The sequence below is a fragment of the Cottoperca gobio genome, unplaced genomic scaffold (genome assembly GCF_900634415.1).
Source record: "Cottoperca gobio unplaced genomic scaffold, fCotGob3.1 fCotGob3_315arrow_ctg1, whole genome shotgun sequence".
Classification (NCBI taxonomy): Eukaryota; Metazoa; Chordata; class Actinopteri; order Perciformes; family Bovichtidae; genus Cottoperca; species Cottoperca gobio.
Genome location: NW_021166923.1, coordinates 37,656 through 58,118, shown reverse-complemented (window position 1 = coordinate 58,118; position 20,463 = coordinate 37,656). Strand labels below are relative to the sequence as shown.

At 40.2% G+C, this 20,463-nt stretch overlaps 1 protein-coding gene across 1 annotated transcript in view; it reads right to left on the bottom strand.

Annotated features, from left to right (window-relative positions):
- The window catches only part of ttn.2 (titin, tandem duplicate 2), a 282,695-nt gene extending 262,898 nt beyond the window's left edge, over nt 1-19,797 (bottom strand). Inside the window, 9 exon segments of the mRNA XM_029427369.1 lie at nt 482-538; nt 3,387-3,542; nt 5,879-5,954; nt 6,055-6,269; nt 6,359-6,444; nt 6,865-7,152; nt 12,009-12,212; nt 12,864-12,967; nt 19,556-19,797. Of these exon segments, the coding sequence (XP_029283229.1) occupies nt 482-538; nt 3,387-3,542; nt 5,879-5,954; nt 6,055-6,269; nt 6,359-6,444; nt 6,865-7,152; nt 12,009-12,212; nt 12,864-12,954 (1,173 nt within the window). The 5' untranslated portion in view covers nt 12,955-12,967; nt 19,556-19,797.
- Nucleotides 19,798-20,463: the final 666 nt, after the last annotated feature.

Genomic DNA, 20,463 nt, shown 5'->3' with positions numbered 1-20,463 from the left:
ATCAAGAAATCTCTTCAACTTATTAACAGCTCATAACTCATCTAATATCTTTTCTATATTTCTGTGAAAACATCGGCTGATTTATTCAAGAAAACTCGTAAAGTTGGTGAAAACTTTGGTCCACGACTTTGCGGGTTGACGTCATATTACGAAGAAAGATTGCGGAAGATATTAAATGTTGTGTTGATGGTTCTGAGCAACACGACACGTCTTCTTTGTAGCGGCCATGTTGTTTCTACATTACGACTTAAAGCTTATGAAAGAACGACTTCCCAACTCGGGAAATGGGACAAATCCGAGGAGCACCTGAAGGCACCGCTGGTCTCGTTTATTACAGTCACAATGGCGGTCGTGTTTTCTGTTGGGTTTGTCAGCACAGCGGATACACACACTGTTACTTATAGAAACAGCCTTGGTAGAGGTTCCAGATTATTACAGTAACTGTTTTTTATTTTGAAGGACAGAAACAGGAAGTACTCACAGCAATCAGAGTGGGAGGAACGACGGGCTCCTGAGCTCTGGGCACTGCAGCCGCCTCCTGAAGGAGAAACAACAATACGAGTGAAACACAGAAAACAGCAGCGTGTTTGTGGGGGGGGAGGGTCGGTGAGGATGAGGGGTCGTGAGGATGAGGGGGGGAAGCCGGTTAGGACAGATGAACCTGCAGAGAGGACAGAGGGATGGAGGACAGGAAGTGGAGGATTCTTCATGAGGCGATGCGTTACGGCGCAGAGGTCAAACGGGGTTAAATTCAGTGAAGGTAGCGGGGGGGGGTGCACCAACCTGAGGCTCCCAGTCCTCAAACTCCTCCTCACTCACTCCGCCCGGCTGATATCTGACGTCTCTGAACGGCGAGGGGAGCGGCTCCACGCGCACCTCCGCCACCACCACCCTGCGAGACGGGCTGGGAGACTTGACGGGTTTGATGATCTTTCTGGCGGCGGAGGACGAGGACAACTCTTTGTGCAGAGCGGCGATAGCAGAGCCAGCGATGGACACCTGACCGAGCCAACGAGAACAGCGTCAAAATGCGTCTGAAAAACGTTCCGTTCTCCGTGTCGACGCTTCGGTCAGCAGGAAGTGAAGCTTTGCAAAGACCCCTGATGTCTCTGCTTATGTCCCCGTTAATAATTATTTATTATTTGTTCACATAGTAAAATGTCCATTAACTTGATGTTGATTTATTTATGTTTGTTACAAAAAAATGTTTTAATTACTACTATTGTTTGTAAGATTTGTCTTCACTTAATTTAACTTTATTGTTGTAAAGATTTGTATTATTTATTTATTCATAGTAAAAATGTATAAATATCCATTTAATTATTTTATTCTTTTTAGGATATTTATTGACTAGGTTATGTATTATTGTGTTTGTATATATAGATATTATGAGGGTATCTATCAGTCCCGACATGTTTATACAGGGAAGTTGTATTAACAACAATTTAGAAATAAAAACAGCGGAGGATTCGTGAGCAGGAAATATGGAGTATTTTTATTCCTCTATTTATGTTATATTTATCTGATGTTTAATATCTGATTCATTATGTTTTATGTAGTTGTTCAATCATTAAGTTTCCTCTACGAGTGTTTAGAAACCCAACAACTAAATGAAACTGTTAATTTTCATTGATTATATTATAAAGTTCAATAAGGTCTCATCTTAAGTTTATATATTGACTTGTTTATTTCAAATGTAATTATTTTGTTGGCAGAGTAGTAAGATATAAAAACACCAAGTTTATTGTAGAAAATAAATCCCTAAACTGCATCCAGAATATTTTTTAATAGGAAAGGAGGTGAAATAAATAAAAACTAGATATTTGTAGTTTTTTAGTAGAACTACAACTCTTCAATAGTGGTTTGGTGAGTTCCATACAAGATGGCCGTGATGCCGTGATGCTTCCACAGAGAAAAGGTGAAGTGAGATTTTAGGATGGGTCAAAGTGAATCACAGCACACGACGTACGCTAGGATGTGCGCGTGTTAAAGGTGAAATGGAGGGTTTGGGGGATAAGGACGGCGGACCTGCAGCTCCTCTCTTACCTCGTGGCTCGGCTCGTGTTTCGGGACAGAAACTTTAGAAACTGTGAAATGTGGAACTGCAGATGAGGCTGACGCCAGAGTCCTCGTGGGAGGATGATTCTGTTGCTCCCTGAATCTGGAGTGACCAACAGAGCGGAGCGAGTTAAAGAAAAACTGAGATTCTTGTTGTCAGAAATTTGTTCTGATGTGAAATTCGTCCGACCTGGGAAACCTTGGTGACCCGGGAGACCTGGGACACCTGGGAGGCCTTGGTGACCTGGGAGCCCTGGAAGACCTGGGAGGCCTTGGTGACCTCGGACACCTGGGAGGCCTTGGTGACCTCGGACACCTGGGAGGCCTTGGTGACCTCGGACACCTGGGAGGCCTTGGTGACCTCGGACACCTGGGAGGCCTTGGAGACCTGGGAGACCTGGGAGGCCTTGGTGACCTGGGAGACCTGGGAGGCCTGGGACACCTGGGAGACCTGGGAGACCTGGGACACCTGGGAGATCGGGGTGAACTCGGGGCTCGCTGGAGGTTCAGCGAGAAGAGTTTTCGTAGCAGCAACAACATGTTTCTCGACATGTTTCTGCTGCTTTATCTCCGCCTCTCCTGCCTCCTCCTCTTCAGCTCCACCGCCCTCCGCATGCACGGGCTGGCGGACACGAGCGAGGTCGACTGCGGCGACCACTTTGGCCACCGCCCCGGCTTTAACCCCTCCCTCAGCCTGGAGACACAAACATAGAGCTCAGGACTTCCAGGACAGGAAGTCTGGGAGGAAGATGCTCGACCAAAAGCCCCAAAGACTGAGTGAAACATGCAAAACATCCGTCTGAATTATGAATATGTTATTCACAACAGCTAAATACATTTAATAGCAAAGATTTGTGTTTTAAATCCAAGCCAACATTCTCCCTTCATGTTTGGGAACGTAATAAGATTTATTAATGAAAAAGATATGATGGAAGTTATTTTAATGCAATTAACCATAATAATCCAGTTTTTCTTATTCTGAACACAAGAAAGTAAAATCTGTTTGTCGTCATTATTAATCTGTAACTTCGACACCTCCAGAAGAAAAGAAAATGTTTTTACCATATTTGGCTTTTACAAATGTTTCCATGTGCAAATGTAAATGTGAAATGTTTTTATGTTATACAGTCAAACAGCTGTGTGTGTCCCACGAGGCTCAAGGTCCTTTTAAATTCGATTGATTTGAAATTAATTTCTATATTATTAATAAAGCTTTGAAACTATTCGCCCTCATCTACGTGTCAAGGACTCAAATGCTCATTTACATTTGAAGTGCAAAACAAAAACAGGATGTTTATCTCAGTAAACGTGTTCCAGCACCCCCTCACCTCTCTGGTGGTGCTGACCTGCTGCTCCCAGTGCTTCTCCACCTGCAGCTGGGTGGAGCTGCTGACGCTGGTCAGGCTGCTGACGCTGGTGAAGCTGGACTCAGCCACCAGCTCTCCTCGCTTCCAGGGCGGCAGCACCTCCGCAGAGGCCGACAGCTGCGGGGGGGGAAAGCTTCACTTCAGGAAACACGCTAAACTTTATTTACAAATATAAAGAGGAACAACGAGCGGCACTGGAACTATATCACCTGTAACTATATCACCTGTAACTATATCACCTGGAACTATATCACCTGGAACTATATCACCTGTAACTATATCACGTAACTATATCACCTGGAACTATATCACCTGGAACTATATCACCTGGAACTATATCACCTGTAACTATATCACCTGGAACTATATCACTTGTAACTATATCACCTGGAACTATATCACCTGTAACTATATCACCTGGAACTATATCACCTGGAACTATATCACCTGGAACTATATCACCTGGAACTATATCACCTGTAACTATATCACCTGGAACTATATCACCTGGAACTATATCACCTGTAACTATATCACCTGGAACTATATCACCTGGAACTATATCACCTGGAACTATATCACCTGGAACTATATCACCTGGAACTATATCACCTGTAACTATATCACCTGTAACTATATCACGTATAACTATATCACCTGTAACTATATCACGTATAACTATATCACCTGGAACTATATCACCTGTAACTATATCACGTATAACTATATCACCTGTAACTATATCACCTGTAACTATATCACCTGGAACTATATCACCTGTAACTATATCACGTATAACTATATCACCTGTAACTATATCACGTATAACTATATCACCTGGAACTATATCACCTGTAACTATATCACGTATAACTATATCACCTGTAACTATATCACCTGTAACTATATCACCTGTAACTATATCACCTGTAACTATATCACGTATAACTATATCACCTGTAACTATATCACGTATAACTATATCACCTGGAACTATATCACCTGTAACTATATCACGTATAACTATATCACCTGTAACTATATCACCTGTAACTATATCACCTGTAACTATATCACCTGTAACTATATCACATATAACTATATCACCTGTAACTATATCACGTATAACTATATCACCTGGAACTATATCACCTGTAACTATATCACGTATAACTATATCACCTGTAACTATATCACCTGTAACTATATCACCTGTAACTATATCACCTGGAACTATATCACCTGTAACTATATCACCTGTAACTATATCACCTGTAACTATATCACATATAACTATATCACCTGTAACTATATCACGTATAACTATATCACCTGGAACTATATCACTTGTAACTATATCACCTGGAACTATATCACCTGTAACTATATCACCTGGAACTATATCACCTGGAACTATATCACCTGGAACTATATCACCTGGAACTATATCACCTGGAACTATATCACCTGTAACTATATCACGTATAACTATATCACCTGTAACTATATCACCTGTAACTATATCACCTGTAACTATATCACCTGGAACTATATCACCTGTAACTATATCACCTGTAACTATATCACCTGTAACTATATCACGTATAACTATATCACCTGTAACTATATCACCTGTAACTATATCACGTATAACTATATCACCTGTAACTATATCACCTGTAACTATATCACGTATAACTATATCACCTGTAACTATATCACCTGGAACTATATCACCTGTAACTATATCACCTGTAACTATATCACCTGTAACTATATCACCTGTAACTATATCACGTATAACTATATCACCTGTAACTATATCACCTGTAACTATATCACGTATAACTATATCACCTGTAACTATATCACCTGTAACTATATCACCTGTAACTATATCACGTATAACTATATCACCTGTAACTATATCACCTGTAACTATATCACCTGGAACTATATCACCTGTAACTATATCACGTATAACTATATCACCTGTAACTATATCACCTGTAACTATATCACCTGGAACTATATCACCTGTAACTATATCACCTGTAACTATATCACCTGTAACTATATCACCTGGAACTATATCACCTGGAACTATATCACCTGGAACTATATCACCTGGAACTATATCACATAAAGTATACCGGATAATCGTTTTACAGATATTTAGATTTATTGTAAAATCTTTTAAGATCTACTCGTTATATGGATATTACTGCTCACTATAATAATCCAGATGAATATCTGATCAACTTTATTTCTCGATATAAATATGCAATTTCTTTAAATTCATAAACAGAAAAGTTCTAAATGAATAATTAATATTCTCCACCTGCGTAAATATGTTTACATCTCTTTTATATCTTGTTTAATATTCTTGTTTATGCTCTTCATATGTTGTATATTATGGTTTTCACAATAAATGAAAGGAAGTGAACCATCACCTGTTTCCTGCTCATGATGGGAGACCTGACGGGTCTGATGGGGGAGACGGAGAGTCTTCTGGAGGGGGAGACGGGTCTGCAGACGACACACGATGCACATTAACGCTGCAACAGACTCAATGTAACACCAGGAAGTGATTCACAACCAGGAAGTGACTAAACTCTGATTTGTATACCTGACAGGTGCGGGCGTCGGGCCCTTCACGTGACGGACAGGTGAAGCCGACTGCTGCCGTCCTCCCGACACCTTGGACACGAAGGACTGCGGGGATTTGGAGGCCGGCTTCGGAGGAACCCGCGGGGGGGTTTTGTGAGCCAAATGCTGAGTCATCATTCCTCCTTCGACGTGCATCTCCATCACGGAGGTGGCCTGGAAACTCGCCTCCACCTTCTGCAGGGGAGAGGTTTTAAATGAGTCTTTACAACAAGACTGTCCGCACGACATTAACGTTTCAAATGTGTTCAGTGTTTCTGTCTCACCCGCTGCACTCGGGTCTGAGAGGAAGCGGCCGTCTGCGACATCGACACGATCGTCTTCGCTTTCTTCGTAGCTACAGCTTCTTCACCTGCAGCACAAACAGCGTGTGATCCACTAAACTATACAAACTACATCCGATCTGATGCTGGTGAACACGCGTCATCAGTCGCAGCGCCGGGAGACGAGCGATAATCATACAAATATTTACAACTACCAGCAAAACATCACACAATTAGGATATTTATTTTCATATTCTCCGAAATTAAAGTCGGACATTTACGCATAAAAAGATCAGAAATGACAAATTTAAGTGAAAGAAACTTGAATATTCTGTGAGATAAAAATCAAAACTTTACGATAAAAAACGAGGATATTTTATGAAATGAGAAGAAAACGTTTGAATATTCTCCCGGATTACAGTCGGAAATTTCCCAAATTATTTACTTTTACAAAACAACATTGAAAGTTTTGGTATTTAATATAAAACAGCTGATGGAGGTCTTCTCACCCTGAACCAGCAGTTCGGATGTGGAGGTGGCCCGTCCGCTGCTGTTGGTGGCGGTCACAGAATACGTCCCAGAATCCTCTGGGAAAGCCTCAGCGATCAACAGACTGTGCAGGTCTCCCTCCTGGAGGATCCTGAAGTCGGCCGAGCTCTGGATCTCGGCTCCCTCTCTGTAGAACTTCACCACGGGGATCGGGATGCCGGAGACGCGGACGTCCAGCTTCACCTGGCTGCCCTGCCGTACCGTGGAGCTCTGCAGCCTCTGCAGGAAGTTGGGAGGAGCCGTCTCCGCTACAGGAAATACGTTTTATTAAGACGGTTTTAATTATGACTTACAAGACAGATGACAAGATATCTTTCTAAAGAGGAACCCGACACACAAACACTCACAGACACACAAAAACTACATTTAAAGAATTTCATTATCGATAAATCTGTTTGTTACTTTCTGGAAATAAATGAACAGTTTAAATCACCTTCAAATGTCAAACTCTAAAGTAAATATTCAGTTTACAACATAGAAAATGTTCACATGCAGAAGCAACAGAATATTTTACATTTTGATTTTGATTAATTTCAGATCCAGTTACTTTGACATTAAATGTTCTGATAGTTAATGCAGCAAGAAACAAAAATAAATAATAATCTAATGTCACACAAGAGGATTTAATGAAGTTTTAAAGATGGCGGCCAGAGTCCAGAGACAAACAGACACCAACACGAGAACAAAGAGGAACTTGCACACATTCAAGCCGTTTCAAACTAACAGATGAAACGGCTTGAATGTGTGCAAGTTCCTCTTTGTTCTGTGAGCACGGACGCAGAGGTGAGATTCTTTCAAGGATTCACTTGAACTTAATAAACTTGAGATTCCTGTTAAGGAAAGTTCTGACTCTGAGACTCTGAGACACAGAGACTCTGAGACACAGAGACAAGGAGACAAGGAGACACTCACACAGAGACACAGAGACACAGAGACTCTGAGACACAGAGACACAGAGAGACAGAGACACAGAGACACAGAGACACAGAGAGACAGAGACACAAAGACTCTGAGACACAGAGACACAGAGACTCTGAGACACAGAGACACAGAGACTCTGAGACACAGAGACAAGGAGACAAGGAGACACTCACACAGAGACACAGAGACACAGAGACTCTGAGACACAGAGACACAGAGAGACAGAGACACAGAGACACAGAGACACAGAAACACAGAGACACAGAGAGACAGAGACACAGAGACACAAAGACTCTGAGACACAGAGACACAGAGAGACAGAGACACAGAGACACAGAGACACAGAAACACAGAGACACAGAGACACAGAGACACAAAGACTCTGAGACACAGAGACACAGAGACTCTGAGACACAGAGACACTCACACAGAGACACAGAGAGACAGAGACACAGAGACACAGAAACACAGAGACACAGAGACTCTGAGACACAGAGACACAGAGACTCTGAGACACAGAGACACATAGACACAGAGAGACAGAGACACAGAGACACAGAGACTCTGAGACACAGAGACACAGAGACACAGAGACACAGAGAGACAGAGACACAGAAACACAGAGACACAAAGACTCTGAGACACAGAGACACAGAGACTCTGAGACACAGAGACACTCACACAGAGACACAGAGACACAGAGAGACAGAGACACAGAGACACAGAAACACAGAGACACTGAGACTCTGAGACACAGAGACACAGAGACACTGAGAGACAGAGACACAGAAACACAGAGACACAGAGACACAGAGACACATAGACACAGAGAGACAGAGACACAGAAACACAGAGACACAGAGACACAGAGACTCTGAGACACAGAGACACAGAGAGACAGAGACACAGAGACACAGAGACACAGAGAGACAGAGAGACAGAGACACAGAAACACAGAGACACAGAGACACAAAGACTCTGAGACACAGAGACACAGAGACTCTGAGACACAGAGACACTCACACAGAGACACAGAGACACAGAGACACAGAGAGACAGAGACACAGAGACACTGAGACTCTGAGACACAGAGACACAGAGACACTGAGAGACAGAGACACAGAAACACAGAGACACAGAGACACAGAGACACAGAGAGACAGAGACACAGAGACACAGAGACACATAGACACAGAGAGACAGAGACACAGAAACACAGAGACACAGAGAGACAGAGAGACAGAGACACAGAAACACAGAGACACAAAGACTCTGAGACACAGAGACACAGAGACTCTGAGACACAGAGACACTCACACAGAGACACAGAGACACATAGACACAGAGAGACAGAGACACAGAAACACAGAGACACAGAGAGACAGAGACACAGAGACACAGAGACACAGAAACACAGAGACACAGAGACACAGAAACACAGAGACACAGAAACACAGAGACACAGAAACACAGAGACACAGAAACACAGAGACACAGAGACTCTGAGACACAGAGAGACAGAGACACAGAAACACAGAGAGACGGAGACTCTGAGACACAGAGACACAGAGACACATAGACACAGAGACACAGAGACACATAGACACAGAGACACAGAGAGACAGAGACTCTGAGACACAGAGACACAGAGACACATAGACACAGAGACACAGAGACACAGAGACACAGAGACTCTGAGACACAGAGACACATAGACACAGAGACACAGAGACTCTGAGACACAGAGACACAGAGACACAGAGACTCTGAGACACAGAGACACAGAGACACAGAGACACAGAAACACAGAGACACAGAGACTCTGAGACACAGAGACACAGAGACACAAAGACTCTGAGACACAGAGACACAGAGACTCTGAGACACAGAGACACTCACACAGAGACACAGAGACACATAGACACAGAGAGACAGAGACACAGAAACACAGAGACACAGAGACACAGAGACACAGAGACACAGAGAGACAGAGACACAGAGACACAGAGACACAGAAACACAGAGACACAGAAACACAGAGACACAGAAACACAGAGACACAGAAACACAGAGACACAGAGACTCTGAGACACAGAGAGACAGAGACACAGAAACACAGAGAGACGGAGACTCTGAGACACAGAGACACAGAGACACATAGACACAGAGACACAGAGACACATAGACACAGAGAGACAGAGACTCTGAGACACAGAGACACAGAGACACATAGACACAGAGACACAGAGACTCTGAGACACAGAGACACATAGACACAGAGACACAGAGAGACAGAGACTCTGAGACACAAGAGACACAGAGACACATAGACACAGAGACACAGAGACACAGAGACTCTGAGACACAGAGACACAGAGACTCTGAGACACAGAGACACAGAGACTCTGAGACACAGAGACACAGAGAGACAGAGACACAGAGACACAGAGACTCTGAGACACAGAGACACAGAGACACAGAGAGACAGAAACACAGAGACACAAAGACTCTGAGACACAGAGACACAGAGACTCTGAGACACAGAGACACTCACACAGAGACACAGAGACACAGAGAGACAGAGACACAGAGACACAGAGACTCTGAGACACAGAGACACTGAGAGACAGAGACACAGAAACAGAGAGACACAGAGACACAGAGACACATAGACACAGAGAGACAGAGACACAGAAACACAGAGACACAGAGACACAGAGACTCTGAGACACAGAGACACAGAGAGACAGAGAGACAGAGACACAGAGACACAGAGACACAGAGACACAGAGAGACAGAGACACAGAGACACTCACACAGAGACACAGAGACACAGAGACACAGAGAGACAGAGACACAGAGACACAGAGACACTGAGACACTGAGACTCTGAGACACAGAGACACTCACACAGAGACACAGAGACACAGAGACACAGAGAGACAGAGACACAGAGACACAGAGACACTGAGACACTGAGACTCTGAGACACAGAGACACAGAGACACTGAGAGACAGAGACACAGAAACACAGAGACACAGAGACACAGAGACACATAGACACAGAGAGACAGAAACACAGAGACACAGAGACACAGAGACTCTGAGACACAGAGACACAGAGAGACAGAGACAGAGACACAGAGACACAGAGAGACAGAGACACAGAAACACAGAGACACAGAGACACAAAGACTCTGAGACACAGAGACACAGAGACTCTGAGACACAGAGACACTCACACAGAGACACAGAGAGACAGAGACACAGAGACACAGAAACACAGAGACACAGAGACTCTGAGACACAGAGACACAGAGACACTGAGACTCTGAGACACAGAGACACATAGACACAGAGAGACAGAAACACAGAAACACAGAGACACAGAGACACAGAGACACAGAGACACAGAGAGACAGAGACACAGAGACACAGAGACACAGAAACACAGAGACACAGAGACACAGAAACACAGAGACACAGAAACACAGAGACACAGAAACACAGAGACACAGAAACACAGAGACACAGAGACTCTGAGACACAGAGAGACAGAGACACAGAAACACAGAGAGACGGAGACTCTGAGACACAGAGACACAGAGACACATAGACACAGAGACACAGAGACACATAGACACAGAGACACAGAGAGACAGAGACTCTGAGACACAGAGACACAGAGACACATAGACACAGAGACACAGAGACACAGAGACACATAGACACAGAGACACAGAGACACATAGACACAGAGACACAGAGAGACAGAGACTCTGAGACACAGAGACACAGAGACACATAGACACAGAGACACAGAGACACAGAGACACAGAGACTCTGAGACACAGAGACACATAGACACAGAGACACAGAGAGACAGAGACTCTGAGACACAAATGTCGTGTTTTTTTCCAACCAACAGAGACACTGAACTTCTCTGTGTTGTTTGTGGTTGTTTTGTGTCTTTGTGGTTGTTTTGTGTCTTTGTGGTTGTTTTGTGTCTTTGTGGTTGTTTTGTGTTTTTGTGGTTGTTTGTGTTTTGTGGTTGTTTGTGTCTTTGTGGTTGTTTTGTGTCTTTGTGGTGTTTGTGGTTGTTTGTGTCTTTGTGGTTGTTTTGTGTGGTTGTTTTGTGTCTTTGTGGTTGTTTTGTGTCTTTGTGGTTGTTTTGTGGTCTCACCTGTAACGAGGAGTTCAGCGGTGCTCGTGGCTTGTCCAGCGCCGTTGGTTGCTCTGACTGAAAATCTCCCACTGTGTGCGGCGGTCACAGCGGGGATCCTCAGAACAGCACGGCCGTCGCTGAACGAGATCTGAATGCCGGGCAAAGCCGCAGCAGTAAGAACCTGGCCATCACGGAACCAGCTCACCTCGGGAAGTGGAGAACCTGCAGAGGAGAGAGGAACCGGACCGGCTGTCAGAGGAACTCGTCTTTCCCAGAGTCACATGACATCTGTCTGTGTCCAGTACAGGACAGATCCAGGACATGGCTAGCCTAGCTTAGCACAAACACAGGAAGCAGTAGGAAACTGCCAGCCTAGCTTAGCACAAACACAGGAAGCAGTAGGAAACTGCCAGCCTAGCTTCATATCAGAATAAACGGAAAAAAGATATAAGTCCATTCTACTTTTCTAGCCACAAAAACCGCTGTGGTATCCTGGTGAGACAGTGAAGCATGACAGCATGTATTTAAAAACATTTAATTGTCATCATTAATTATTAATGGGGCAATTAATTATTATTATTATTATTATTATTAATAATAATAATTTGTCCTTTATATAGGTTGATATGTTTTGTGTATTATATTAGGTTGTTTTTCAGAAAATATAAAAAGAAAAAACAGAAATCTATGTCAACAATGGGGCAATTAATGCTAACATACGCTAGCAAGAAATCCTAATTATCATTCCACCAGGAGACTTTTAAAAACATGCAATTTAAAAGCTCAAACTGTAACTCTTCCAGCACGTCTCTTCTTTAAACTGTTACAGATTGCTTTACAAAATAAAATTAGAGGTATCAACCGCCTTCTTACCACTAACTTGAGCCTCGAACGTCGCGGCACTACCCTCTAGTGCCACGACGCTCTGCAGCGGCTGCGTGAACGTCGGCGCCTGTGTGGACATGTTGGTCGGCACCCTGCGGACAAACAAAGACAATAAAATAAACGGTCAGAACTAAATATAAAACAGAAGAACAAGAATTTATACATAATAATTATAATAATGTTAAAAAAATAAATATGTAGTCATTTCTTTATTTACACATACATAATTAAAAACGTAACGTTTATCATGATGTTACTAAAATGATCATCTGTGTTGCAGTACCAACAACAAACACCAGGGGAGCCACTCCAATACTACACACTGTTGACGGGACACAGGAGCATGCTGGGAATTTTAAAAATCCCCTTGGAGGAAACCTTTTTTTATCAGCAGAGAAAGGAGATTTGACTTTTTTTTTTATATATATAAATTGACATTAACAACCAGGAAACAATCTGCGTCACCACACAATGATAACGTTTTACAAAGAAATATGACTAAATAGTCACTGCAATGTAATGAAAATTCTAATAACTTAAAAACAAAAAGGAGAACTGCACAGATTCATCATCACAAACACAAAGTTTTGGTGCCTACATTACCCACAATGCAACTCGGCCACACTAAGGCATATATATCGTTGTTCTGTTGCTGGTATTGTTTAACAAAGTTTTATATATATATATACACAACTTTGTTAAACAATACCAGCGACAGAACAACAGAGTCCACGACTTATTTCTATTGTTGTAAATAATAAATAACATGAACAAACAATGTCATGTGAGTGGGAAAAACTACAAAGTGCCAATTTCCTCATTTTCCTTTTAGTCCTTTAGGAGCCTTTACAAAACACTTTTATTTAACATTCATCAATAACGCTCACCAGCTTGAAATAACTGATTTCTCATTTAGGTTGAATGAGTTGCTGCAATCTGATTTTATTGGATTTAAATATCAAACCTTAAATTCTTATTTGGTACCAATGGAAACGTGTCGGAGCATCAAAACCTCATCATGTGTTAAGATAACGTTTAACATTTGGCAAATTCATTTTGTTACATAAAAAAAGAAAAAGCTGATCTATTTTAATGATGTATAAAATGTCAAAACATAGTAAATAATGTCCGAGTTTCTCACAATCCAACGTCTTTGAATGGCCAAAGATATTCACTTTAATATAAAACAATCAGAAAATCTCCATATTTGACACTGAAAACGGCATTTAAAGACATGTTTTGCATGAAAAATTACTCTAAAATTGAATCAATCATCAAAATATTTGGAGATTATTTTTCTAAATCAACTAATCGTTGCAGCTTGAGTACATAAACATTTCTATTCCTCTAAATAAAGAAGAGAAAAGTATTATTTTTAAATTCCGGGTGTTTTATTGGCGGCGGTTTTGATAAATGTCTCTAATAAATCAACATATTATCAGCTGATCACTTACAGTAAATGTTAAGCTTGACGTCATCGAGAAACACTCACATGTCACAGAGCAGATCTGACTCGTTATCTCTATTTTAAACTCACATATTCAGCAACATAAATCCAGTTATTGGTTGAACTTAAAGTCTAAAGGTTTTGAAAACAGGGTTACACAACTAAACGCAGTGGAAATCCCTTTAAGTGATACACCAGAAAAACAAAAACAGTAGAGAAACTCTGAAGCTGCAGACGTCCTGTTTGGTGTTTCCTCTGACATAAAGACCCTCAGGGTTATTTTAGGAGGTCTGCCCTGGTGGGGGTCCGGGTTCCCCCCCAGGGCAGATTAACACACCTGTTTAACCCCCGAGGTTTAGATTACAGGACCAGTTTTTTTAGGTCGTTTTATCAAAATTTCCAAAAATGCCCAGACAACACACTCGATACAATATTAAAAAAGGGATTCATTTATTTCAGAGACATTTTTGGACTGAATAAGAAGGAAACATTTGCATTTAAACCAATAAAATTGGTTTTGTTTTGTTGCAGTTTATATATTTTATTTTATTTATACGTTTCAGCTAATATACAAGCTTTCTAACCAACAGATTTAGTGTTCATAAAAAACAACAACTATTTTTTATTGCAAAAAGAACAACAAAATGTTAAACTAATTTAATTTAAAACACCATAATGACAGCAGCAGTTTGTGGAGTCGACAGTTTATCTTGTTTCACTTCACTTCACTTTACTTCATTTTGATTTACTTCACTTCGCTTTACTTTACTTTACTTCACAGTGTTTCCCCTACCGTTGTTTTAAGGGGGTGCGCTCCTGACACACACACACGTGCGCACACACCTACAGTCAGAGACAGAGCGGAGGAGAAGAGAGGGGAGAACTAAATAGAATCTGCGCCACGCCACGCCCCTAACCCCCCTCCCCCTGTTGCACGGTCAGCACCCCCCAAAGCAGTAAACCTAGGGGAAACACTGCTTGACTTTGGTTTACTTCACTTTACTTTGATTTACTTCACTTCACTTCACTTTACTTCACTTTGGTTTACTTCACTTCACTTTGGTTTACTTCACTTCACTTTACTTCAAATCACTTTACTTTGGTTTACTTCAAATCACTTTGGTTTACTTCAAATCACTTTGGTTTACTTCACTTTGGTTTACTTCACTTTGGTTTACTTCACTTTGGTTTACTTCACTTCACTTTGGTTTACTTCACTTCACTTTACTTCAAATCACTTTACTTTGGTTTACTTCAAATCACTTTACTTTGGTTTACTTCAAATCACTTTGGTTTACTTCAAATCACTTTGGTTTACTTCACTTTGGTTTACTTCACTTCACTTTGGTTTACTTCACTTCACTTTACTTCAAATCACTTTACTTTGGTTTACTTCAAATCACTTTACTTTGGTTTACTTCAAATCACTTTGGTTTACTTCAAATCACTTTGGTTTACTTCACTTTGGTTTACTTCACTTCACTTTGGTTTACTTCACTTCACTTTACTTCAAATCACTTTACTTTGGTTTACTTCAAATCACTTTACTTTGGTTTACTTCAAATCACTTTGGTTTACTTCACTTTGGTTTACTTCACTTCACTTTGGTTTACTTCACTTCACTTTACTTCAAATCACTTTACTTTGGTTTACTTCACTTCACTTTGGTTTTACTTTACTTTGGTTTACTTCAAATCACTTTGGTTTACTTCAAATCACTTTGGTTTACTTCAAATCACTTTGGTTTACTTCACTTTACTTTGGTTTACTTCACTTTACTTTGATTTACTTCACTTCACTTTACTTCACTTTGGTTTACTTCACTTCACTTTGGTTTACTTCACTTCACTTTGGTTTACTTCACTTCACTTTACTTCAAATCACTTCACTTTGGTTTACTTCACTTCACTTTGGTTTACTTCAAATCACTTTGGTTTACTTCACTTTGGTTTACTTCACTTCACTTTGGTTTACTTCACTTCACTTTGGTTTACTTCACTTCACTTTGGTTTACTTCACTTTGGTTTACTTCACTTCACTTTGGTTTACTTCACTTCACTTTGGTTTACTTCACTTCACTTTGGTTTACTTCACTTTGGTTTACTTCACTTCACTTTGGTTTACTTCACTTCACTTTGGTTTACTTCACTTTGGTTTACTTCAAATCACTTTGGTTTACTTTACTTCACTTTGGTTTACTTCACTCCACTTTGGTTTACTTCACTCCACTTTGGTTTACTTCACTTCACTTTGGTTTACTTTACTTCACTTTGGTTTACTTCACTTCACTTTGGTTTACTTCACTTCACTTTGGTTTACTTCACTTCACTTTGGTTTACTTCAAATCACTTTGGTTTATTTCACTTCACTTCACTTTGGTTTACTTCACTTCACTTCGGTTTACTTCAAATCACTTTGGTTTACTTTACTTCACTTTGGTTTACTTCATTTCACTTTGGTTTACTTCACTTCACTTTGGTTTACTTTACTTCACTTTGGTTTACTTCACTTCACTTTACTTCACTTCGGTTTACTTCACTTCTGGACAACATGTACGTCCCAGTGTTTCCCCTAGGTTTACTGCTTTGGAGGGGCGCTCACTGTGCGCGTGTTCTCCCCTCCTTTCTTCCGCTCTGTAGGTGTGTGCGCTCGTGTGTGTGTGTCAGCTGCGAAACTCCGCCCTTCGCAAAACGGAGTGAAGGAGAGAATGTGAATACGCAAAGTAGACAGTACAAACTTAAACGTGCACATACATTAGATCAATAGCGTTTAGTTTATTTAATAAAAGAGCACCTGTCAATGTGAAAAGTGAGTTGTGAATGAAAAAAGAATATATATTTTTTTTAATTAGAGAAAGAAAATAAACACCTTGAATTTCAGGCAGGGCGCTGGGCTCCGTTGACAATGGTAGGGGAAACACTGCGTCCCCTTTAGCCTCTTTCTTCACTTCCTAAACTTTATTGTCTCTAAAAGGCTGTCGGCCTTGAGTAACTTGTTCTGGCCCTGGTGGGTCCTGGTGGATCCTGGTAGGTGAAAGCAGGCCCAACCAGGACTGGACTGGACTGGGTTGGATTTAATCATCAAGGTTGGCCTTGAAATATGTTGTAATTTCTATTTATTGAGAACAATCGCTGCTCTGGTTGTATTTTGTTTGGCTGACATCCTGGTTATTACAGGTGATAAAAACTCCTCTGATTGGTCCAAATGTTGTGCAGAAACTCAGTGACATCCAAACTCTAAATCATTTAACTACGATTTTATTAATTACTGGATTGTGATATATATTGTTTTAAAATCAATGGATTATATGGTGAGTTCAAGGGCTTTTTAACGTGGAAAATCAGGAATAATCTCACGCTTTTTGGTTCATTTTAAAAGTTTTGGAGATAAAGAAAACTTAATATATATATATTTATATATAAATATAAAATATATATATATATATATATATATATATAAATATTATATATATAAAATATATATAAAAAATACATATATATGAAAACATTTTTACCCCAAATACCCAACAATCCCTTAAAATCATTAATTTACACCTGAAACATGTAAAGTAATCATCATTTGTCAAATATTCTAAATTAGTAAATTAGGAGGAAAGTTAAATACTTTAAATAGTTTTTTTTATGAGTTTTATTCCCTTAAACAAACTTTTATTAACTTTGATGAAGGTGTGTGTGAGATACATTAAGGGCATTTTAAGATATTTTAAGATGCTTTAAAAGTAAACAAACAAGCACATCTGTGATCAACATGTTTAATTTAATCTATTTTCTGTTTGTAACTTTAGAAAAGCTGTGAAATGTAGAGCTCAGTTCAAACGTTGGTTAAAGGTTAGAGTGGGGAAATAATCCGGTAAATCTGCGAGTCCCTGAACGCCACATGAGATCTGGTTACAGCTAAACTTAATGCGATGACTCCACCGACTGTAACACTAAACACCGTCGCATTAAACTTTATTTAAAAGTCGGTGCAGAGTGTGACGAGTACTTTTACTTTACTTGAGTATGTTGAACTTTTACTTTGTAAATTTAGATTTATAACCTTTATATTAAATACAAAATATTACAATAATAATATACTATTCCAATAATAATAATAATAATAATAATAATAATATACTATTCCAATAATAATAATAATGTATCGCACTATTATTTATAACTTTGTTTTACTAATAAATGCTTCTGGACTTTTACTAAATTATAACGCAGTACTTTAACTTCTACTCTGTGATATTAATATTGTTTTTAAATAATTTATTTCTCTGATTTTATTTTGGTTTTGAGGGTTTTATTATTTTATTTTGTTTTTTATATTTTCCTGTTTCTTCCTGTTTTATTTTGCACGTAACAATTAATTATTTGTGTCGTTTGTTTTTTATTTTACATTTGGTACAAACTGCACTTTCCCCTTTCTATTAATTTAACTTTTTTTAATTTTGTAATATTATTTTTGCTGTTTTCTCTTTCTGAAAAATGAAGTTTACCATTTTATGAAATACTAACTTTATTTATATTTAAACACCATTTTGTGAAGGATGTTAAAAAAGAAAGAATATAATATATAAGAATAAGAATATAATTATAAATAAGGAAACTCTTCTTATAGTAACGAGTCCTTCAAAATAAAATAAAAGCTGCAGGATCAAACGCATCACATGGGTTCATATATTTTTTTATAACTTTGTTCCCAAAGTGCTGCAGATCAGCCAGGGTCCCTCCACTAAAAACTAAAAATAATAAACCCTAACGACACACCAACAGCTGTTCACGCTCCTCCAAAATAAAAGATCCAATGATGCATCCCCCAGTCAGACACTTCCTCCCCACAGAGCTCGATGGGGGGGGTTGATCTAACACAGGACACCAAACACTAAAAATAACAGCACCCCCCTCCACCACCACACCTCAGTTTGATTGACAGCCACCATGTGGCACATAGCTGGAGGAGCAACTGATAGCCCTGCTGCTGATTCCCTTAAAAAGCCATCAGCCGCCCAGCGGAGAGTCCAGCCTGATGCTATCATTGGCTATTCTGGGACGTCCCATTATAACCTTCAGCGTGGAAAAGCAGCAAAAAGCCTTCAATATGTCGCTCTCTGAAAAGTGACAAAGAAATTAATGGAGTCTGGTGTCTGTGTGTGAGCAGACAGACATCCATCCGTCACTCAGCTGCTGCTCGTTAATCACTTTGGATAACTTTAAAAGTCACTTACTTGTCTGCACAAGGATGCCTGGGATGCCCTGAGGAGGGCTGTTCTTCAGGAAGTCAAAAAATCTCTTTATCCAGAAAGTTTAGTCACAAAATCCAAAAGGAGAAAAGTTGAGTCTGGAAGGAGCCCAAACGAATCAAAAAACAAAACTACAGTAAACGCTGTAGTCTTGTTTTTTCCTCCGAACAGCAGTTCCACCAGCCGAGGCGTCCAGGCTGGGAACGCTGAGTCTGCTCAGAGCCGACTGCAGGGCGGCCGGGGGCTTTATACCGCCGTGACATCACACGGGGCAGGGCCTGCCATTGGTCGGCCTGCAGGGCATCATGGGAGCACGGGGGAGAAATTTTATGCAACTCGTCAGTCGCTTTGCTTTATAAAGAGATACTGCAGTACAAGTACTAATACTTCACTACAAGTAAATATCCTGATTCAAAACCTTATTCAGGGGACACACTGCAGGGGGACAGGGTCAAATATTAAACTATTATATATTAAATTATATAGACATCAGCATGAAACTTCACTTCATGACTCACATCAACACAAGTACTGTTTATATTACAAGTGTTTAAATATGTACATGAGGCGTTATGTAATGTAACCTTCTCTTATTAAAGTTGTGCTGATTCAAATCGTAATATTCACTCAAATTAAAATATTTTCTGACATTTCTTTGGAACGAACGATTAACTGATGATCAAAAGAGTATTAGTATTAATAGTTTAACTGAATCATCTAAAGACTTCCATCTCTGATTAAATGTGAATCTTTATATAACTGAATATCTTTACGACAATGTTTTATGACCCAAACAATTTATAAATTAAATACAATCTACGTATTATTCGTGTGTATATAGTTGTGTTTCATGAAGACATTTTGTTTAGAAAGTAACCTATAACAAACTGTAT